Source organism: Eumetopias jubatus, unplaced genomic scaffold (assembly GCF_037043125.1).
Source record: "Eumetopias jubatus isolate StellerSeaLion01/CBP00866 unplaced genomic scaffold, mEumJub1_p1.0 scaffold_7, whole genome shotgun sequence".
In the NCBI taxonomy this organism is placed as follows: Eukaryota; Metazoa; Chordata; class Mammalia; order Carnivora; family Otariidae; genus Eumetopias; species Eumetopias jubatus.
Genome location: NW_028274813.1, coordinates 11,395,148 through 11,418,562, shown reverse-complemented (window position 1 = coordinate 11,418,562; position 23,415 = coordinate 11,395,148). Strand labels below are relative to the sequence as shown.

Below are 23,415 nucleotides of genomic sequence, written 5' to 3'. Positions count from 1 at the left end.
GGGTGACCAGGTCAGAGCTGAGAGTGGAGGAGGAAGGCCCGAGTGTAGCCGAGCAGGCCTCTTCCCCTGGCCCTCACCCGGTGTCCCTCAGTACTTCTCTTCGCCAGCCCCCGCCTGTCTCCTCTCTTCCTGGGGCCTCTGGAAAGCTCAGCCTGTCACCCTTTTCCCCAAAGGATTGTTCTCTTCACAAAGGAGGAAACGTCCCGGCCTTATCAGATATCCGGCTTCATGCTCGAGCACAGAGTGCAGTGAAAATTTATCCCAAAAATACCAAGGCTGGAAGGTTACACTGAGGTCACCTCAGTCATCTGAGGGCCGGCTGAATGTGCACACCTCCTGGCAGGGACAGACTCCAGGGACCCAGTCAAGACTTCCCTGGGAAATGCACGTGGTGGCTGAAACCCTGAAGCCACACGTCCCCAGATGCCCCCCTGCCATGTTCTCTCACCGTAACCCTGTCTTCTACCAAGACCGGAACACGGGGACCCAGTTCTCCTTCACTGTTCAGCCACCACCTGCCCTGGGCTGTGGGCGGTGTGTGTGTTTGTGGGAAGTGAGGGATGGGAGCCCCCCCAGGGCACGGAGGCTGGCTGGGGGCTACCACCCTTGAGGCAGGAGAACAGCAGAAACACAGTAATGCGGGCAGCGCTGAAGTCCTAGCAGCAGGAGCAGAGTGTCTGCACACTCAGCAAACATTAGGAACCTCTACATACACGGACATTTACTTCTCTCAGCAACCTCACCGTCCTAAGGACTACAGGAACTATCAACATCCCCATTTTACAGAAGAGAAAACTAAGGCTCACGGAGGTCACACGACTGAAGCGGCCTTGACCTTCTACTGAGCACTGCAAGAAGCACTTCACAGGCATGGCGTCATGTGCGCTGACCAACGTTGTATGGGGTTTCCTGGTCCTGATACCATTTTACAGATAAGAAAATGGAGTCTCAGCGAGGTCACAGAGGAGCCTGAACGCGCCTTTCGCAAGGCCTCCAGCCCTACGAAAGCACAAAAGACTTCAGGCCGCAGGCAAGGCAAAGGCCCTGGAGGACACGACATGGGGAGAGCACCCCACCCCCGGGCAGGGGGGCCACGAGCAGGGCCACGAGCAGGCCACAGCTGCTTCTGGGCTACCGTGCACAAGGGAAGTGGGGCTCCGTGGCAGAGCTAGCCAAGCAGGGGGGAGGAGCCGTGGGCAGGCAAGCAAGGGAGGCTGAGGTCACAACCCCGGACACATGGGGGAAAGAAAATGCTGTCAGCAGGAGGGCTCCTGTGTGGCCAAGGAGGCTAGGGAGAGTCCCCTTTGTGAGGATGCAGGACAGGAGGTCAAACCTCCAATTATCACACGCTGAAAAGCGCGCTCAAACGTCCCCTCCCACCAGGGAGGCCCTCCATGTTGGCTACATTTTCACTGATAATATGACTTTGTTTTTCATGGGGATGAATCACGTTCGTGTCTACAACACAAAAAACACAGGGCAAGTCAGTGGGGGCAAAGGCAGCACCTCCCAAAGTGGCGGGCGGGTCACTGCGGGGTCAAGACCGTGGGGTGGGGGCAGTGGGGGATGGGGCAGGGATGTGGCAACAGCCAAGCCGACTCAGTCCGTGCTCAGAGACAAGCACACAGGGGTCCAAGCAATGAGCTCAGAGAGGGGTTCTCCACCAAGGCAGGACTCAGGGAGCTGGTAAGGCTGTTCTACTTCAATGGCCCCCAGGGGTCCCTCCTCAACACAAGACAGGAGGGTCCCAGCCCCGGTGCCAACTTGGAACCAGTGACCGTGAGTGTGTGTGCTGCAAGTGTGGAGGCCGTATCTGGACTCGGCAGCACTCGGATCAGCAGAGCACGTCTATACAGGCTGGGAGCAGCGGTCCTGCCCACCACGCCCTGGCTGGATCCCATTTGACACCCGAGGAGATTGAGGCCCTGGCGGGGAAGTGCCGACCCACAAACAAGCCCAGGTCTTGGGAGCAGCACAACCACGACCCCGGACTACACGGCAAGACAGCTGCTACAGCTCTTGAAACATGCAGGGCCATTCTCGGGCCCTCCCTCCTCACCATCCTCGCTCACCTGGAACCTGTGCACCAGCTCCAGGGACCGGCTGTCGTTCTGGTCGGCTTCGAGGATGACATCAGTCAGCTTGTGGATGATGACGTCCAGCGGGCCCTGCTCCTCAATCGGCCGGCTAAGGTTCAGCTGCCAGGGCGGTGGCGGGGGGGAGAGAAAGAACAACTTCAGCACCGGAGCCCACTGCCCCGCTGTCTCCCCCATCCCACCCCTGTACGTCCCTGCAACACTGGGACAGGAGGCAGGAGGGAGGTTGGCGCTCATGGGAAATACAAACGGGACGAAGGGCACAAACCCACTGAGATTCCAGAACGCCTCCAGGACAGGCCCTGAGTCTGCATTTCTGTCCCCGAGCCCCATGCTACCCCCGGATACTGAAGACGCACACGTGGAACCAAGGCAACTACCAGTTAGGCGAGCGTCACCGCGAAATCACTGTATGGAGAAAACATTTACTGGACATGCGCCATCTGCTCAATGACCTCGGTTTTTCAGGTCGGGAAACCAGGGCTCTGCAAGTTGAAGCCAAATGACTGAAGTCACACGGCCAGGTCTAAACTGAGACCTAGGCAGCTACTCTTCCCACGAAATGACAGTCTCAGCAGAGCTGTGATCTTCATGCACCTGAGAGGCCCGGCTCTGAGCGACGGGCAGCTTGCACTTCACCCTGAAATCAGGGCTGATCACAGCCACCGGGAGGGAGTGCGGGGTGGCCCGGGCCCCACCAGGCCCTGCTGGCCCTGCTCCACGGGTGGCTCTGTTTATTTTTTCAAGAACACGGAGGTTAAGAAGATCGCGTCCCAAGGGAGCCAGGGCTGCCCAGCTGACAGACCGTCGGCATCACCTGACCCCAAGACAGGAGCACCTGCAGCAGCCGGGCAGCCCGACACCATGCTTCCTGACCCGCCAGATGTCTGCCGCCCGGCACATGGCCGCCACCACCTGCTAGGCCAGTCCCCCGGAGGCAGCGGCGCCAGCCCAGCACCTGGCTGATGACCCCCCGGACGGCCTCAGCAGAGGCCCGAGAGAGCCACCAGCCCCACCCCTACGTGCATCCCCGCGTAAGTGGGGCTCCCTCCAGGATTCCAGGCTGTTTCCAAGTTGTTAGTAAAGAAATCACAAAGACAGCTACGAATGTCCGCTCTGGGTAGGCATCACGCTAGAAGCTAAGTTTTTATTTTCCAACCACATGATGCGAAGTGATTTTACAAATGAGGAGGGTGGGGAATGCGGACTTCTGGAACCCCCGCCTCCCCCCCAGATCTAACAGTGAGAAAGTGGCGGCGCTCGGATGCAGATCTGAAGCTGGGCTTGCCATCCAGTGCTCCCGCCCTTCTGGGCCCTGCGAGGCGGCGCTCTGGAGCCACGACCACCTGGCCACCCTGTCCTCTGGCTTCTGGCCGCACGGACAATGGAGGCACATGGGAAGAGCCGTCGGGGTGTCTGTTCCCACCAACCTCACACCCCCGCCATCAGGCACGCAGCCCCTCTCCCAAGGCCTCCGCTGTTTCAGGGCTCCCGTACCACCTCCACTCCCCGACCCCCCGCCGACCCCTCGGGCCTGGGGTGGTGACAGCTTGCCACGCTGTGGGGGCTGTACCACATCTCGCTGGCTGCTTTGACCCAGCCCACACCTTGTCATCCTCTCTTAGTTAAACTCTTGTCTAGTCAAACCTTCCGAAAGTACCAGCTCTTTCCAGGTGGTATCCTTAACTCCTTTTTTTTTTGCCTGCCAGAAAAGGTATTAAGGGATTTCCCCTATTAAAAAACAAACAAACAAACAAAAAATCCCACGGACCTCACAATAATACTGAAGGAGCTTCTTTCTTCCCACCCCATGGTGACTAGCCTATATATAACCCAAAACAAAAGCCAGACTAGCTGAGAAGCTGGCCATTCCTTCTAGGGCTCCTAGATGGGGAAGCGAAGCAGCACTCGCCGTCCTCACAGCAAGCCCAGGAGCAGAGGGTGACATTCCCACTGTCACAGACCAGGACACCACGAGCCCAGAGAAGAGAAGTCACCGGGCAAGGCCTTGTGGTTGGGAAGCGGCCCAGCTGGGGCCTGGATGGAGGCCGAACAGCAACACCTGCGGGCTGAGCCTGCAGCCGAGCTGCCAGGTGTCCTGGGCCTGTGCACCAGCCTGGCTCCTCAGCCCCCCTGGGCCTCTGTTTCCCCTTCGAGAGACACAGGAACTTGTGAGGACCCTTCTGGGTCTGCCTGTGGGTTCGGTATTACGTTCCCATCCAAACCCACTTCCCAGGAAAACAAAACAAGAAACAGAATTTGAAGGAAGGGGAGCAAAGCCAGTGGGAAGTGGTAACCTGGGCAAAGAAGAGCAAATTCTCAAAAGATGCCACAGACACAAACCCACTTTGGCTGTAACCTGTGGCGCCACCGTGATGGGAACCACAAACAAGAGGCCCATCTTTTCAGACTGAGGCAGCTAGGAACGGCAGAGAACCGGGTCACACGCGTGAAGCTCCATCCCCATCAGCACGCACATCTCCAGAGAGAAGCTGCTGGGTCTCCTGTGCAGCATGAGGAGACAGAAACATGTCCCAGTGGGCGTGGGGAAAGGAGATGCCCCTGGCTCGTCCCAGCCTGGCACCAGCCTCAGGCCTACAGACCTGACAAGCACGGGCTGTTTGGAAAACAAGCTCTCCGCGTTCCCAGCCGCTCCACTGAAGGTAAACAGTTGAGTTCTGGAAGCTGGCCACCTCCCTTTGTATATTTTCCAAGCATTTTTATGCCAGTAAAACCCTTTCATGAGAACAGCAACTTGGGACACACATCAGGACTGGTCTGGTCCTGGCTTGGCTCTCACTGCAGCATCTTTGCTGAGACCTGACTGGAGTTGCTGCTGGCTCCAGAAGGCTCTCCAGCATGGCTTCTCCTCAAGTGGCCAGATAAGCCACATTCGCCCTGAAGGGTCTATCCTCCTGCAAAGACCTCAAGGGGACTTCAGTCTCTCCCTGCTGGCTGGGAAGGAGAAGGTGGGCCCTCTGGGGCTGCCACCCAGGAGGGGAGCTCAGGCAGGGTCTAGGCACACCGTGGGAGAGTAGGCCGGCTCCCAAGAACCCAGGACACTGCAGAGGAGGGGACCCTGGTGGGCCAGACTTCATTTCACAGACGGGGTGGGGTGGGGAGGGGGGCTCGGACGGAAGGGACCTCGTTTCAACTGTCATTTTGTTTTTCTGACCACACTCCGCCTCCAGAGGAAAGGGAACTTTCCCAGGGGCTTGTTCCACTCTGCGGAAGGAATCTGATCTGTCCCTCAGCCAGTAACAAGGATGTCTCAATGAAAGGGCCGTCCACTGCGGCCAGAGGAGGCCTATGGGTGCCATGCTTCCAAGTCACGCCATCCTGCGAGGCCAAGGCTGGACGCTGTTCTGCACAGAGCTCAGGGCTCAGGATTCGGAGGAAACAAGGGCCCACCGTTTCCCTCAGCAACTACCACAGGAGGCTGACTGGAGGTGGGGGGAGTGCCGGGGGGGCTGGGACAAAGGCCTGCAACCCCCAGTGGCCGGAATGTCACCTCTGACTTCCGCAGCAAGCAACCCAATCACGCCCAGCCCAGGATCCCAGGTGAGCTAGTCTCTGACTATCCCCACCACCCCACCACCGGGCCGGGGGGGGGAAGATGGGCATGGCAGACACCTGGAAACCCCATCGCAGCTCAGCTGCCCTGGGCTGGGCAGGTGATGTTAATTGCTCTGTGCCTCAATTTCCCCATCCATAAAATCAGGATGTTCCTATTCCTGACACCTTACTGGGCCATTTCGGTGGATGAGAACATTGCATTTACAGATGTGACACAGGGTTGATGAACAGCAGATGCAGTGGTAACACAGCCCTGAGTGCTTAGATAGCCTCCCACCACTAGGCTTGCTCATTCATTCATTCAACAAGCGTTCTCTGGGCACCTCCTGGGTGCCAGGCACAGACAGCCCCCATGCTCCCTTCTGGGGGCTCTCCATCAGTAACAGGAGTGTCCCGGCGCACTGTGGAAGCAGACCCAAAGTGAACACTGTAGACCAACTAGAAGGGACATTCCACCAAGCGGGGGGATTCTTTCCTGCTAAGGGGGCTAGAAACAGCCTTCTGGAGAAGGAGGGAGAGGGGAAAACAGGGGAAGGAAGGTGTAATGCAGGCAGTAGGGGTGGCTGCAAAAATCACCTGCGTTCAATTCTCTACTTGTACTTGACAATTGCAGATGCCTCGGGGGCCACGGGCTGCCACCTCTGCAGAAAGAACTTGTCCAACAGCACTCACCCCGGACTGGCCCCCTGGGGGGGGGGGAGATCTAGGACCACCCCTCTCTCACGCTGCATCTACAGGCTAGAAACGGGATCCTAGAGGACCAGGCACCTCCCACGGCCAGAGTTGTGCTATGGTGTGAACACCTAATAAATCTTGAGTGTGTTAAGGCAAAATTTGGAGGTTGTGGGCGTGAGCAGTTAGCCTACCCTGAGACGGTCCCCAAGGAGAGAGTGTGTATGGAGTAGAGGGAGGAGGAAGACACCCCAACAGAGGTTCCAGACTGCCCCAAACTTCCACACGTGCTTCCTGACAGGATCCAGAAGCAGGAAGATATGGAAAAAGTGTAAAGCCATCTCTGGAGCTCATCGGGGAGGCGGGGGACCTGGGAGAATGGGCTCCCACCCCATGCTAGGGCTGCTCATCCTGTCTGGATGCAAGATGCAAGGTGTTCTGTGACCGTAGAAGTGTGGGCCCCTGAAAACAACCTATACCTCTCTGACCGGCCAGACAGCCTGCAAGTGGGGGCTGAGCAGGAGTCAGCTAGGCTTAAGGACCGTCCTCCTGGAACCCCAGCCTCAAGGCAAGAAGACCCCTTGTCCTATGGCTACGGTGCAGCTCTTGCACACTCACCCTGAGCCAGGCCCTGTCCTTTCCCCCCCAAAGATTTATTTTAGAGCGAGAGCGCAAGGCAGGAGGGGCAGAGGGAGAGGGAGAATCTCAAGCAGACTCCCCGCTGAGCGTGGAGCCTGACCAGGCCCTGTTCTAAGCACTTCACGCACACTAGCTCATATAGTTCTTCCAACAGCCTGAGATCGAGACCCACGATAGGCACAGAGGTTAAATAACACACCGACGTCTCACAGCTCACACAGCCAACTCTTCACCATTCCCAGGCCACAGCACAGCTGTGAAATCAGCCCGTGGGGACTCTCTGGCTGCAGACATGGTGTCCTGTTCTAATGAGGACAGCCTGGTGGGCCTCCAGATGGGAGCTGGTCACCAGGAAGACCAAGCCACCATCAGAGGCTGGGAACTTTCAACCCCATCTCCTGTCCTCCAGCAAGGGGAGAGGGACTGGAAAACTGAGTTAATGCTTGATCATGCCAGCACGATGAAGACTCCATAAAAATCCCAAAGGTGCAGGGCTCGGGGAGGTGCTGAAGAGTAGTGCACTCCACTCTTCTCCAGGGAGCTTGGCATCCCTTCCATCTGGATGTTCAACTGGATCCTTCATCACATCCTTTTATAGTAAGCCAGCAAACAGGAAGTAAATTGTTCCTGAGTTCTCTGAGCCGCTCTAGCAAATTAATCAAACCCGAGAAGGGGCTCCAAGGACCCTCCGATTGAGAGCCAACTGGCTGGTCAGGAGCACGGGTGACAAGCTGGACTTGAGAGTGGCAACTGAATGCGGGAGCTGTCTTGTGGGACCGAGCCCTTTCCCTTGGGATCTGATACTACCTCCAGGCAGACGCGGTCAGAACTGGGTTACAGCCCAGGACACCCAACTAGGGTTACAGTCCTGCTCAGTCTGGGGGGGAAACTCCCACACAGCTGGTGTTAGAAGTGTTCTGTGTGTAGTGTGACGGTAAAGGACAAAGGCAGGAGGTGCATTTTTCCTACTCAGTAGTGCACTCCATAAATGTCAGCAATTATCTTTTCCTATTCTTACGATTCACGTTATTACTGACCAGTGGAAATTTCCCTGCCTTTCTCTCAAGCAGGGCTCAGTGCAAACCAGAATTTGAATTTTGCAAAGCTAGTTCACTTGTACTGACTCACATAAGACTCCTCAATGTGTCTACTGCCACGATGAAATTTACTGTCATTGTTAATAATGATTAACATTTATAGAGTTATTACTTTGGGCCACATACTATGCTCACAGGAGCTTACTGCACGAGGTACAGCTAAGGACACTGAGTCACGGAGAGGTTAAGTCAGGGGCCCGGAGTCACAGAGTTACAGGTGCCTGGGACCCGGGTCTCCCTCCTGCCCAAGCCAGACAATTAACCTCTAAACCAAAAGGTGTCCTGGGTGCCTGGCACTTTCCTTCCATCCCCTTCTCCCCTAATTCACTCCTGCAGAGTGGTATGTTTTCAGCAGGGACTTCAGATGGAAGTTACTAGATGAAAAGTTTGGTCTCAACCAGGTTCCAGACAAAACAGCCTGGATGAAAGGCGAGTGGGCACCAGTTGGCTTGATTCCTCTGTGCTCGCCACAGATCTGGGCATCTGGGATAGAACTACCACATATCCGACGTTTAAAGCCTTGCCACGCAGGAGCAGGTCCCTGCTGAAGTCGGGTCTGGTGCCTCATGATCAGACTTCAAAAGGGAGCCTGGCCTTGGAGGATGCAGCACCAGCCGGGTCTTTTCAGCAGGGTTGGTTCCAAAAGACAACTTGGGGACAGCGGACTGAAGGCTTTTCCCTGGCAAGAGCAACTCTCACTCCCCAAGGAGCTCAAAGTGGCCCTCAGAGAGGTCAGAAGCTGGAGGTCACCTGCGGCTGACCACCAAGATCGGCAGGCTGGGCCGAGGACAGTGACAGTCACTGCAGGAGACCCTGGCCCAGGATGGGGAGCAAGACTGTCGCCAACACTCCCTGACCCAATTCCCCAATTTCTCAGTAACTGGTTTCCAATTACTGGGTAATCAAAAACAGCAATCTGGTTAAAGCCAAAGAGTGAATAACCTTTTTCCCCCAGAAGATGAGGGGCCAAGTCCACGAAATGGTATCATGACAAATGGACCTTAAGAGTTCCAAAGGTCTGGGCATTTGAAGGCTGGCCTTATTTCTTCCTTTTTTTTTTTTTTTTTTTTAAGATTTTATTTATTTATTTGTCAGAGAGAGAAAGCGCAGAAGCATGGCAGGCAGAGGGAGAAGCAGGCTCCCAACTGAGCAGGGAGCCTGATGCAGGACCCAATCCCAGGACCCTGGAATCACGACCCAAGCCAAAGGCAGATGCTTAACCAACTGGGCCACCCAGGTGTCCCAAGCTGACTTTATTTCAAAGAGCCAAAAAACGTACACCCACTCAGCAAGCATGGCTCCTTGAGGAAAGGGCTGACCCCCAGGTTCTTAGAAGCTAAAAAAACCCTGCCCTCGTCCAGTGCTGGGGAGCCAGGTTCAAGAGTAGACTGAAAAGATAAACACAACCGTGCCCAGTAAGCCAACTCCTAGGATGCTGGCCTAAGAAAAAAAATCAACAGGTAAAAAATCACTCCTGGCCCAGGGAGATTCACTGAGGCCCCATCGACAAAAGGCACGGGACACAGATTACATGTCCCCAAGAGGGGCCCTGGCTAGGCAACAACCGACACACCCACACCAGAAGATGCTAAAGAATTACTGGACGGAGGAGGCCTAGTGGAGACAAGCGTGGGTGGGTGCCCCAACCACGTGAACCCACACTGCTGTGGCCAAAGCTGGAAAGGAAACACAAACCTGAACGTGAGAGGATCTTGGGCACAGAGGAGTCACTGTGGGTATAGCAGCCCATCTGGACACGGCAGGATGCTTTTCCTGGTTGCCCTGCGATGGGGCGCGGTCACATGACTGGTTCCGGCCAATGAGCTGTGAGCCAGTGACACTGACACACACACACACACACACACACACACACACACACACACACACACACACACACACACACACACACGCCTCCTGGCACAGCGTTTACCTGCAAGTGCCAGGGTCTCCCGAACGCTGTCTACGCTGGTGCAGGATGGGCAGCGTTCAAGGTGGGGCCTTGGATCTCTGAGCAATTATGAACAGAGGCCCCAGCAGGCCGCCCCAGACACGCGACATGAATGAGACACAACAACCCCCTCTTAGGCTGCGAAGATTTGGGGTTGTTTAACACAGCATGCCCTACTCCTAACTGTGCGCCCCACAGGCTTCTCTTTTCCCATTTGTTCAAACAAAAGGACAATGGAAGGGAAGGGGAAGGGGAGCAAAGTTAATGAAAGCAAATGGTAACTGACAGGTAACTTACCGGGTTGAGACTGGGCTTTTGTTGGGATTTTTTTTTTTTTTTTTTAAGTTATAATTCAGTATTTGGATGAAACAGGACAACAGGGATTTATCCTGTAAGGTGGAAGACTGAATGTCCAATCCCCTCGGATCGGAAGGCTGAAACCTCGAATGGATGAAGTGGCTGCTCTCCAGCACGCCCCAGAAGAGCCCCGAAATCTGCCCGAAGAGTCCCTTAACCCTCTGTGGCTCAGCTAAATGGGCTGCTTCCGACGTGCTATGGTTCAGTGATAACTGCTGGCAGGAGTCAGGGCAGTGGAAACCAAACCCTCCCACTAGGTGCCAGGCACCAGCCTGGTCCTGCCCTGAGGGGAAAACACAAACCACAGGCTGGCGGAAAAGAAAGAAAACATCATGAAAAGGGCTGGCAGATCTGGACCCATGGGAAGAGTCAAAGTTCATGTTAACAAAGGCTGACTGCAGAGAGAGTTGGGATGGGGGGGTACCCCCACTTAATTCCCTGTCTCCACGCCAGAGGAGGAAACCCAGAGTCCTGCCCTTAGCACACCCTGCTCCCCTGCGGGCCAATTCTCTTCCTGAGCTCCCACAAGCACAGAGGCAGCAGAAGGGTGCAAAGGGCAGGGTAGAGTCTCCAGCCCAGGGAGGGCACTTCCCTCACCTCCCTCAGCCTGCTTCCTCACCTGCAGTGAGGGTGAAGAGCCATCCTTCCTAAAATCATCACCTGCACGCAGCGAGGGGGCAGGCACCGGCTCCCTGTGTGAACGGAGCCGCACACACAGCACGGATGTCAGCAGTTAGGATTTTCCACCTTAGGTGAGGCTCAATCTTCTCTAGCTTCAAGTTAAGCCTCTCTCTACCAGCACGCTCCTAATAATCACCACCACCAGAACCCTAAGCATATCCCAGGTGCTGTGCTAAGCACATCCCATATCCATTTCACCTAAAGATGTCCCTAGGAAGCAGGGGAGGCTGTTACCACTAGACGGATGAGGTGAGGAACATTCTAGGGGACAACACAACCTGACAGAGGCTGTATAAGCAGTAAGCCAGTGGGGGAGACAGGTCTCTGCCCCCCAGTCCCTGTGGCTCCAGGACAGGTGTGTTCCTAAGCCCTCTGGTTTCCTTAGGAAATGGAGGTGCCAGAGAGACCTCTTTCCTCGAGGTGACAGCAGGGCGCTGGGGTGGCTACAGCGTGTCTAAGACAAGGTCTGCGGGGCTGCTCCCGCCCACCAGGACTGGAGGCAGGACTGTCCACTTGCGGTCACGGCAGGCACAGGGTTCCCAGCACGGTCTCGCCCACAGCTCCAACAAGGGCAAGATAAATATGGGAGTTCATATATGAAAACAGTGGCATTTGAAAACAGGGTATAAAAGATGGATTATTAATAAATGTCAGTGGGATAATTTAATATCCATCTGAAAATACATATACATGTGTTATATATATATATACACGTATATATACATATATACACACACACACACACACACACAGAGAGAGAGAGAGAGATGCACATCCTCCTGTCTTCTACCAAATAAATTCTAGGTGGAGCAAAGACGTGATGATAAAAATTGAAAACAGAAATACTTGGAGGAACCACGAGTTAATTTAAAAAAATAATTTGGGGCGTGAAGAATCAAAAAAAAAAAAAAGAAAGAAAAAGGAAACATAATATATTGACTCGTAGAAAAGTAGAGATTGCCTGTGTGGCAAATCCACCTCAAGTCAAGTAAAAGGGGCAACACAGTGAGGCTGTTAAGCAGGTGTCGGCAGCACGCCGCAGTGCCTTCACTCCTGCCAGGCAGGGGTGCTGGCCTCAGGCCCCTTGGCTCAGGAGCGTCCGCGGAGCTGACAGTGGCATGCTGTGCTGGCAGCGAGCAGTACGGAAAAATCCAGAATCCAGACCCTTGACAAGCTCAAAGGTGCCTCCACTATTTTCATATATTAACCCCCACACTTACTTTGCCCACTTCGGATTCTCCGTTAATTTGTGTGGTCTCGCACCAATACCGCAATGGTCTGGCTTTCTTCTTTGTTCCCCCCACACACATTATTTTAATTACAGTAGCTATATGATATGGTTCCATACCTAGAAAAGCTAGTCCCCCTTATTATTCTGATTTTCTCAGAATTTTCCCAAGAGTCACGCTCATTTATTTTTTTCTACATGCCTTCTAGAATAGAAGGGGGCAAGTTACGTTGACGGGCAATTTAGGGGAAACTCGTGGTTTGATGTCGAGTCTTCCTACCGAGAAGAACACATGGCATGCTATATTTGCAGCTCACATCACAAATGTCTAGTTTTTTCATATCTAATAAGCCCCAACAAATTGCTAAGAAGGAAACAACACCACAGAAATAAAAATGAACAAAAGAAATATTTAGACACGAGTATAGAAAAGTAAATAAAAACAGCTCCAAAGTGCATAAATGGGAGAAAATGCTAAACATCACACAGGAGACAAAAGCAAATTACAACTGCATTAAGATACCATGTTCTGCCCACCAGATTGGCTAAAAGTCTGAGAAACTGACAATACGCCCTGTTGACTGGGGTGTGGGGCAGAAGGGACTCTAACCCTAGGGAGGGGGGAGTGCAAATTTGAATCATCTCAACAGGAAGCAAGTTGGCAGTATCGGTCTCAACTGTAAGTCACACACTCTCTGGTCAGCAGGTTCGATTCTAGGAACTCATCCCAACTGAAGTGCAAGGTCAGGCAATGTTACTGTATTTGCTATGGATGGCTGCATGGGCGGGGGGGGGGGGGGTGGGGGGTGGCGGGGGGGAGGGGAGGAGGAAGTGGAGGAGAGGGAAAGGAGGAAGGAGGAAGAGGAGGAGGGAGAAGGAGACAAAAGTCCATCAGGGGGACGGACCTAGGTACCTGTAACACCACACAGCCATAAAAAAGAATGGGGAGCATCTTCTGTACTGAGAGTGAGAGATCTCCAAGAAGGTAGACCACCAAGTACAGAGCGTTTCGTATGGGGAGAAGACTGAAGTGCACACTGCTTGTACATGAGAGCGTATCTTAGGAAGGTCACCAGAAGCTGGTCAAAGTGGCACTCTCCAGAGAGAAGAACCAACGGGCTCTATGGGGACGAGTGTGTGCTCCTTTTCATTTCCCACCAATGAGACGTATTACTCATACAATGTTTTAAATGACCAGATGAGCAGTACATATAAAGACCATGTATTTGGAGTCAGACCTGAATCTAAATCCAGTCGATATGGAACATATACTGAGCACCTACTGTGTGCCAGACATTGCTGTAAGCGCTTTACAGGAATTATCCCCACAACCACGTGGGAGGTAAGACAATTATTATTCCCACTATACAGATGAAGACCCCAAGGCTTAGGGAAGGTGAACAACGCGCCCCGTTCACATAGCTAATCAGGGAGGAGCAGGGATGCACAACCAGGGACACAGATCTGAGCGAGACAACTGGAGAACAAGACTCCAGCAACTAAAACTCCAAATGCCCAGGACATGGACACTTCAACGAAGTACACGTGGACAACCACGGGCACACGCACTCTCACTACTAGTTACCCGGGTCTTGGAGCACACACACGAGCCGCCCAGTAAGCAAGGGGATCGCCAACTGAGAAGGGCGATGGTTTCCACTGCTGTCCTCCTGGTTCCATCCCCAACTCCCACACATAAATCTCTCATTCTCAGTTGAGTCCACTTAGTCAGCCTGGTTTGGTCAAGAGCAGCAAGGGGTTCACTGAAAAATTCTCCCAGCTCACAGTGCAGGTGTCAAAGGCACAAGGAATCCCGGCCATATTCTCCCTAATCACCGGCCGGAGGTGCTGGTGCTCTGCCACCCAGACAGCAGTGGAGAAGAAGGAGCTGTTCTGGCCCTTCCATAATCAGAGAACATTAATGGGAAACTGCAGCCCCATGGTCCCAGGCACCCAGGCTAAGACAGTTCAAATCCCTGACTTCATCCCTGTCACTAGAGACAAGGACTCTGGGAGGAGAGTCATGCGACAAAGGGAACCCAGAGTCTTGAGCTACGGCCTGGAGAAACCATCATCCTCCATCAGAATGTGACACAAGCAGGAAACAGAACCTGCACTGTGTTAAACCTCTGAGATATCAGGGACGTTTGCTAGAGCGGCTTACCTTAGCCTATGCTGACAAACACAGACAGCCACGAAAATCTCTGCCCAGGGCATCTGTCACTGTGTGCCCAACGCCAGGTCTCTAGTACTGGAAACAAGTGGAGGAAGGCGGCCAGCTGTGGACGGAGCCTGGGCCTTCAGTCAGTGACCACCAATCTCTTTGAGCCTCTGTTTCCCCATCTGTAAAATGGAGCCAATGACAACTGCCTCCAGCATTTGACAAGACAGTGCTGGTAAAGCCCGGCACCATGCCAGGCCCACAGCAGGCCTTCTAGCAAGCAAGATCCCCATGAGCAGGCCATTGGCTCTCCCTTCCTGGAGATGTCTCTACTCTCGGTGCCCCCAGACCCTCATCAGTCAGTATTTACTGGGTCCTCTACCATCGATGCCAACCAGTACCTGCATTTCAGGTTCAGAATGGACTTTCCTAAACACTCTGGTTCCCCAGCATGATGCTTACACCACTGGTGAGCCGCAGAAAGAGGTCTCTACGGCCTGTGCATCCTTGTTGAGTTCAGGAACTGCGTCCTGTTCCTCCCTGTGACCCCCACATGGCCCGGCACAAGGCCTGGCTTTGTCAGAGGCCACAAACATTGCACTGAATTGAATCCCCGAGGCTGAAGACTCATAGCATCCATCCGCACACCCAGCCATTCACACAACGTTTATTGAGCACTTATAGAACCACCCCTCTAACTGTGTTCTTAGCCAAGCCAACAGGCCACGACTTCTGGGACCATAGTCCCACAGACAGGCTTCAGCTCACCAAAGCTAAAAGCCTGAGCTGCCATGAGGCAGAGGTCTCCATCTGAGCTCCTAGCCAGATGACTTCAAATGCCAACACTCTGCCCACCAGCAGCACCCCCCGCCCCCCGCACTCTCCCTGCACTTCCTACAGAGAATTTCAGATTGAGTACTACTGACTGACCCGGATCCCAACCTCCATACCAGACGGTAAACTTGAGGTTGGTGCCCAATGCCATGTGGCATCCTCCTGACCCACCAAAGCCTCACACACAAACAGCGTGCTTGGCACCTGTGGTTACAGAGGCGAAAAGAGCACCCCGCAGGCTACCAGGGTGAGTATCTGCATTCATAAGAAATGACGGGAAAATGCAAAAATAAAATGAGGTGAGATGTGTCCCATTTGACAAATACTCAAAACACCAAGAATGCAATAATAGCCACCCTCACTTCTGCTCTTTCGGATTTAAATAAAACAGAAACCGCTACCCATTCACGAATCCTATATAAAAGACCGTCCTTTATTCAGTTCTTGTTTTCTTGAAACCTCGGTTTGTGTGGGTGGTAAATGGGGACAAGAGTACCTGCTTCACAGGGCTGTGTTTTCATCCATGCACTCATTCAGCCATGCATCCATGCACTCATTCAGCCATGCATCCATGCACTCATTCAGCCATGCATGCGTACTTTCTTTTTTTTTTTTTTAATTTTATTTATTCATTTATTTGAGAGAAAGAGAGAGCACATGAGGAGGGGAGGGTCAGAGGGAGAAGCAGACTCCCCACTAAGCAGGGAGCCGATGCGGGACTCGACCCCGGGACTCCAGGATCATGACTCGAGCCGAAGGCAGTCGCCCAACCAACTGAGCCACCCAGGCGCCCCATGCATGCGTACTTTCATTCATTCTTGCTGAGTGAATATTTTGTGCCTGGCGTGGCCCAAGCACGGAAGACACAGTGGTAGACAAGATGGCCAAGTCCCTGTTCTCAGGATCGCACACTCTAGGGGGGGGAGATGGATAATAAATGTACATACATACATATAAAATAACCCCAGGTGTCCATCAAGCATTACATCGATAAAAGCAGTGTGAAGAGCATGATGGGAGGCTGGGGGTCCTAATCAGAGAAGGCCTATTAAGGGTTCAGTTGTGTTCCCCAAGAATGTTCTACTGAAGTCCTATCCCCCAGTATCTCAGAACACGACCTTGTGTGGCAGGAGTCATCACAGATGCAGTTAGTTAACATGAGGGCATACTCGGGTAGGGAGGGCCCCTCATCTACTATGACTAGTGTCCTTACAAAAAGGGGAAATGTGGACACAGACATGCACTCAAAGAAAATGTCATGTGAAAATGAAGCTGAAGATCACAGTGATGCATCTACAACCCAGAGAATACCAAAGACGGCCAGCAAAACCAAACACTGGGTGGGGGAGACGCGTGGAACACGTTCTCCCTCTCGGCCTCAGAAGGAACCAACTCTGCCCACACCTGGTCTCAACTTCTGGCCTCCAGAACTTCGGGACAATGCATTTGTTGTGCAGGCCCCAGGCTGTGGAAATGTGTTACATCAGCCCCAAGAAATAACGCAAGGCTCCCTAAGGAAACACCGTCCGAGCAGAGACCGGAACAAGAAGAGCCCAGGAAAGATCCGAGGGAAGGGAGCTCCCAGGAACTAGGAGAGCCGGTGTGGGACCCCGAACAGAGGCTGCACTGAGTGGGTCTCAGGATGAGGGGGACAAGGAGAAGGGGCAGCTCGTGCAGAGCCTTCAAGGGCCAGATCAGGAGTTGGGAATGTGTTCCCAGGGGGAGGGGAAGCACGGCAGGGCGTTGGGCAGGGAGCTGTGCTCTGGGCTCCCTTTGGAGAGAACACTCTGGAAATGAACACATGAGAGGCATGAACACACCGCCTAGAACATGTCATAAGCACTAATACTTGGCCCTCAGTTGCTGTCACTTTTATGGCCCCCGCAGAACAAGAGGCTTATAGGTAAGACCTTCAAACTCTAGGATGCTTCAAAGAGCCCCTCATCTGTAACCTGGGGGCCCAGTCTTTAGAATGAGGACCCCGGACCCCACTGAGGCCTCGGGTCTGGCTTCCAAGAGCTCCTGGCATGAGAAGAGCTGCCTATCCCTCACTGGGAACCCCACTTCACGTCCCAAACCATGCTCCCTTCTTCTCCACCCGACCCTGGCTCACAGCCCGGGCTGTTTTTTTCTGCTGACAACGGAAAACACATCTCAATGTATTCTTTATCTCCATGTTCCTCCCAGAATGGCAACTGGTGGCTCAGGCCACAAACGGCTAAGCATTCTCCGAGCCAAAAATACTCTCTTGTGCACCCCTTTAACAATAAGGCAGGAAAACTTTGAGTCAAACTTCTACAAAGCCTGCAGAGATTTTATTTTAAGCCCCAAAGCAGTACTCTTTCTATATTCACTTATTTCCAGTCCAAAAAGACCATTCCTTGAGGCAGTTTCCAAACTGGCATTTGTGTAATATTAATGAAGGGGCTTTTAAAAAAAATTAAACACATTCCATAAAAAAGAGAAGCCTGGGACTCAAAATCGCTTGGAAAGGTGCTGGCTTGGGTCAAGTTAAACAGGTGTCTTTAGCACAGGACTTCATGGGTACTTAAAAATGCTCGTGTGTGCTGGAGAGAGACACAGGGGGATCCCGAACTCACTTGGGAAAATTCTCAAGAATACTGCCAAGTCACAGAAATTTAGAAACCTGACTGAATCACCACGGGAGATCCTAGAAAATGCATGTGACGCACGCTGGCTCTGCAATGGGAGGAAATCCCCAGGGCTCACGTACATACCAGCAGCGAGGGGGCAGCCTGATGTCCTTGACTATCTTCTGCTTAGTGATATCCTGGAGCGGCACATGAGGACCTCGGTGAGCTGCAAGGGCTCATGGAGGGAGACTGTATATTACAGACAGTGATGCACTCTATGGCTCTGGGCAGCTGCTTGTAACAAGCTCAACTTTTAAGCTCAGGTCAACAGGTGACAACAGCCAGGACAGCTCATGTCCTTGTCTGCAGGGTGAGCCTGGACCTTCCGCAAAGGGCCTGAGGGGTTTCCTCTTACTGCGGCAACAGCTGCTCAGGAGCCACGCAGGAGGCCAAGACACAGAGATGCCCAGAAGAGACTCAGAGTGAAAGCAGAGATGTGAAAAGGCCCTGGGGTCAGGTGTGAAAGGTACGGCTTCCTAGAGCAGGGCAGTGGGGAGAAAGAAGGCACGGGCTTTTCCAGGGTCTACAGATTAAATCAGCAAATTCAGACTTGTGTCTCAGACTCTGCCCCAATTCTGCCTGTATTACTACAATCCTATAGGGTAAGAGGACTCCTGGGTCATGTGAACCAAGCCCAAGGGACGGGGCGGGGGGCAGGGTCAAGGAAGGCTTCCTGGTAAACTAACTGTGCATTAGCACAGGTGCACCTGGAGAGGCTCAAAGGAACAGCCATTGTATCAACTGGCAGGGTTACCTTGCCCAGTGTAGCTACTTCTTTTCCTCTTCCTCAGGCCTTTATCAATGTCCCATGTCAGCCGCAGACTCACTCCGCCCCCTCCGGCATCCCCCAGCACTTTCCCTGGGCCAGGCCCCGTGCTGGGTCCAGACACAAGAACCAGAGCCGGCAAGGAGAGAACAGACCAGTAGTCCATAACCAGGGACCACCAACCGGAGGTGGCCAGGGCAGGAGTGCAGGATGCGTGAGGGACTAGGGAGCCCAGGGCAGGGGGAGTCCCTCCTGCTGGGGAAACGGAAAGAGGGGTAAGCTCCGTCAGGGAAGAGGCCATGTCAGCGCCTGCTCCTGAGTATGGAGGGTTGGTGGGGGTCAGGTCAGACAAGAGGTGGGAGCCTGCCAGGACAGAGAAGTGTGGCTTGAAAGAGGGCCACACACATTCCCTGGGCCTCGGGAGCCAGAGCAGGTTTGCGATGGGAGAGAAGAGCCCGGTGTGTGTGTAGCAGGGTAAGTCCAGGGCACAGGAGGGCTCCCAGGCAGAGCACAGGGGTAAAGAGAAATGTCTAGAGCCGCGGCAGTAATGGGCGGGCGGGGGGCGGCACGAACATACAGTGACTGAGTGGCCAGGACCGAGGAAGGGGTGGGTGCATACGCAGGACAGATGCCCGCCAAGGGGTGGGGAGGGAGTGCTGGCCAGCAGCCTTTCCCCGAAGCCAAGACTGGGGAGAAAAGAGTGGGCTCCGACACCAAAGTGAGAGCCCCCTAAGGCAGTCTAGTATTTTCCTGGCAAGTCCCTCCTAACCCCTGAGCCAGCACCTTCCTCCCAGGTGCCCTGCCTCGGCACCCCACCCCAGCAAGCCCCCAAGAGCTGACTGATTTAGGAAGTAGCTTCCCCCTCAGCGTACAGGGGCCCGAAGCAACCAGCAGTTCCCATGGCAACCACCCCTCCCTCTCTGCAGAAGAGGAAGACACAGGAAAACCCACATCAACCAAGGGCAAAGCCTCTAGGTTTACCAGAACACCAAGAGGCTCCTGAGTTCCTTGCTTCGGACGCAACAAGACAACTCTTCTTCCCTCTGGGGATCCCACTGGCCTCCTCAGAAGGTGACCCCAGTCTCTCTATCTAGTTATGCCTTTACTCATTGTGTGCTTTTCCAGAACCTTCCGCCAGGAAAGGAACTAGGAAGTGGGCTCTACCACAGCTCCAATGGTCCTGGGTTGGGATGATCTGTCTGCTACACCGCCCCCCTCGGAGGGCAGGACGCACCCCAGGCACCTGGGTACTCCTGAGACCTGGAACCCGTACCCGGAGGGGACATGGCGAATGTCTGTGGCTGGCCGAATGGACACCCGGTGACCCACCAAGCAAGGGTCAAGACAGAAACTGAGACGAGAACCGCGAGAGCGAAGGCACTGAGGGTGGAGAAGACATGCCATGCCTGCAGCACAGAAGGTGACACGGCTCCTATGTGTCTTCACCGTGGGGCCCAGGCTTCCGTGGTTCCCTCCACATCCACAAACCGGCCCTCCTGCCACCCCCTCCCCTCTCCGGCCGCAGCACCTCCACAGGCCTCCCCCCCACCCCGCTCCGCTTCCCCACCCCCCCCCCCCCCCAGGCAGGGCTGATGTTCTCTGGGCACCCACACTACGGTGAGCACACCCCTCTCTCTGGTCCTCGCTCTCCCCACTGGGCTCTGCTGTCTCCCAGGACAGGGCCTTGCTCTACCCTGCTCACCATCCCCTCCAAAGCAAACAGCGCCGCTCAGCTGCTGAGGGCATCTGGGACCCTGGTCACACCGCTTCACGGTCATTCACTCAACACATGAAAACCAAGCGCTCACGGCGTAGCTAACCCCAGGCGGGCACAGGCGCGGCCCCCATCGGGCCAGTGAGGCAGAGGAGGATGGGACTCTTCCAGAAGGACCGAAAAGAATACAGTGGGGGCTCAAAGGAAAGTGCGCGGTGATTCAAGTGGGGGCCGGGACGTCGACTCAGAGGAAGTGGCTGGTGAGCTGAGCAGAGGACGGTAGGCCCGCGGCCCTCAGGTGTCACCCGCCGGCACACAACAAGCAGGCCCACATCAGCGCCACAGACGCAGTGCTATGGAAACTGTGTGTCTCAAAGCCGGGGGGAACGGGGGGTCAGCAAATGGCCAAACAGGCAGCAGTGCCTGGTAAGTAAGGCCGAGAGAGCAGGACCGTCGGGAGCAGGGGGCGGGGATGGGGGGAGACAGGGCAGCAGAAACGGGCATGGCTCTTCCTGACAGGCGGAAGCAGTCGTCTGCTGGGCCCTCCCGACGCCGTCCAGGGCAGCAATAACCTCAGGCTGGCTGGTAACAGGGGCCCTGGCAGCACTCACTCCATCTGTCCAACCCTCCTTGGTACAAGGAGACAGCACAGCCAGGAGTCCACCGAGCCCGGGTCAGCCTGGGAACTGAAGGTCTGGACCCTGAGCATCCACAAAAGTCCATAAAGGTCTGAGGCCTGCGGCCGTGGGTGGTGGGCCTGGGTATTCCAGACAAAACTTGGCAGGAAGGGGTATGGGGTGCCTGGTGGCTCCCCCGCTTCCCAGCCCTGACTGGAGCACTCTGATGACAAATTCATGAGTTTCTTATTCCCAAGGAGCATCCTTAGAGAGGACAGAAACAGGTGGGGGGCTGTTCACCAAGGCCGGGGAAACAGGCGTGGTCAGTGAAAGCCCTCCCCAAGGGGCTCACAGTCTGCAGTCAGGCCCGACAACCAGACGGATGCCGTCCACATCCTACTGGGAGGGGAGAGCGCCCTGCAGCACGGAGCCCTGTCCCAGGATGCCCGCAAAGGGATACGGAACTGACACGTCCAAAGGGCGCACGGTCAAGGCCACAATGGACAGCCTCTCTGTTGACAGGATGAGAAAACCTGCAATGTCTCGTTGAGGTTTAAGATAAAATCAAAGACACCGAGAGGACGAACAGAAATGTGACAAGCACCTCAATATGCATGGCTTCCTCTAAGACACCGGCGGGGCAGGCGGCCCAGCTGACCTGCAGGCCCTTGCTGTCTGCGGCAGCACCCCCCCCAGCTAGCTCCCCCCACAGGCCTGGCCAGCTTTCGGCACTGCCACCTGCCTCTCCCAGCCAGCTCCGGTAATTACTTCTCTCCCCGAGGCCCTGGAACACTGACCCTATTCTCTAGGCTCCGGGATCACGACCAAAAACACGTGCTGCCCTCTCTCCCATTATCTCATTCCAGGGGCAGGGGGAGGACATGGCTACAAGAACCGGGAAATGCTACGGAAAAAATCCCCCCAGCACAGAAAGAGGAGGTGCAGCTTCACAGGGAGGAGAAGGGCCTTACCTGCCAGGGAGTGCCACCTCCACTGCTGGGCAACTGGGAAAACCACAGCGCACAGCCTCCTGCCAGCAATGACCCGGCTGTCCTCCCCACCCCCACCCTCTCAACACTGCTCCTTTGTTCCTGGGCAGTGACCCCACTCACCAGGGCCGGTTGTCCAACAAGGCCACCCCTGAGGGCTGTTCCCCTACTCCCTGGGGGGCTCCCTACGCTGGGGCATAGCCCAGCAAAGTCAGTCCCAGTCCCTGGGGGTCCCCAGGAAGCCCCTGACCAGAGCAAACCTCCCTGCCAAACCCTGACCCCAAGGCAAAGCCACCTCTGCGTCCCCTGTGTGGCCGGGCAGGGCAGCACTGACAGGAAGAGAGGACAGAGCTTCCTCAGCGCAGAAGTCAAAGCCCACCTGCTTGTTTTAAGGGGGGCCTTGCCTTCCTTCCAAAGACATGACCAAGGGTCAAATTCATACCAACATCTAACAAAAATTCAAATTTTGGTAAGGATTGTATTAAAGGTATTTCAAGGGGCGCCTGGGTGGCTTAGTCGGTTAAGCGTCTGCCTTCAGCTCAGATCATGATCTCGGGGTCCCAGGACTGAGCCCAGCTCAGCAGGGAGCCTGCTTCTCCCTCCCCTGCCGCTCCCCCTGCTTGTGCGTGTGCTCTCTCTCTCTCTCTCTCTCTCTCTGTCAAATAAATAAATAAAGTCTTTGAGGAAAAAAAGGGGGGGTATTTCGAGAGGCACCTGGGCAGCACAGTTGGTTAAGCGTCTCTTGATTTCAGCTCAGGTCGTGAGATCGAGCCCTAAATCAGGCTCCACACTGGGCATGGAGCCTGCTTAAGATTTTCTCTCACCCTCTCCCTCTGCCCCTCCCCGCTGCATGCACATGTGCACTCACTCTCTCTCTCAGATAAATAAATCTTAAAAAAAAATAATAAAATACTGGGGCGCCTGGGTGGCTCAGTCGTTAAGCTTCTGCCTTTGGCTCAGGTCATGATCCCAGGGTCCTGGGATCGGGTCCCACATCGGGCTCCCTGCTCCACGGGAAGCCTGCTTCTCCCTCTCCCACTCCCCCTGCTTGTGTTCCTGCTCTCGCTGTGTCTCTCTCTGTCAAATAGATAAATAAAATCTTTAAAAAATAAATAAATAAATTCCAAGTTACTTATTCACACGAGACAAATCTTCCTCCATCTCTGAGATAACCAAGAGTATTTTGCTATACATCCCTCCAATTTGGGTATATTTTGTCCCAAATTGGGATCATAACACATAAACAGATTTAGATCCGACTTTTTAATTAAACATGATATAAAGAACATTCTCCTGTGAAATTACATATTCTTCTAACACAATACCATTTAAAGATCGATAAAAAATTAAAAATTGAGAGCATAACTTGTTTCACTACCTCCCTAC

At 54.3% G+C, this 23,415-nt stretch overlaps 1 protein-coding gene across 3 annotated transcripts in view; it reads right to left on the bottom strand.

Moving 5' to 3' along the window:
- Nucleotides 1-23,415, bottom strand: part of ITPK1 (inositol-tetrakisphosphate 1-kinase) — a 169,011-nt gene that overhangs the window by 67,991 nt on the left and 77,605 nt on the right. For all 3 annotated transcript variants that reach the window (XM_028098559.2, XM_028098549.2, XM_028098568.2), the window contains one exon: nt 2,073-2,198. In XM_028098559.2, the coding sequence (XP_027954360.1) occupies nt 2,073-2,198 (126 nt within the window). The remainder of the gene's footprint in view (nt 1-2,072; nt 2,199-23,415) is intronic.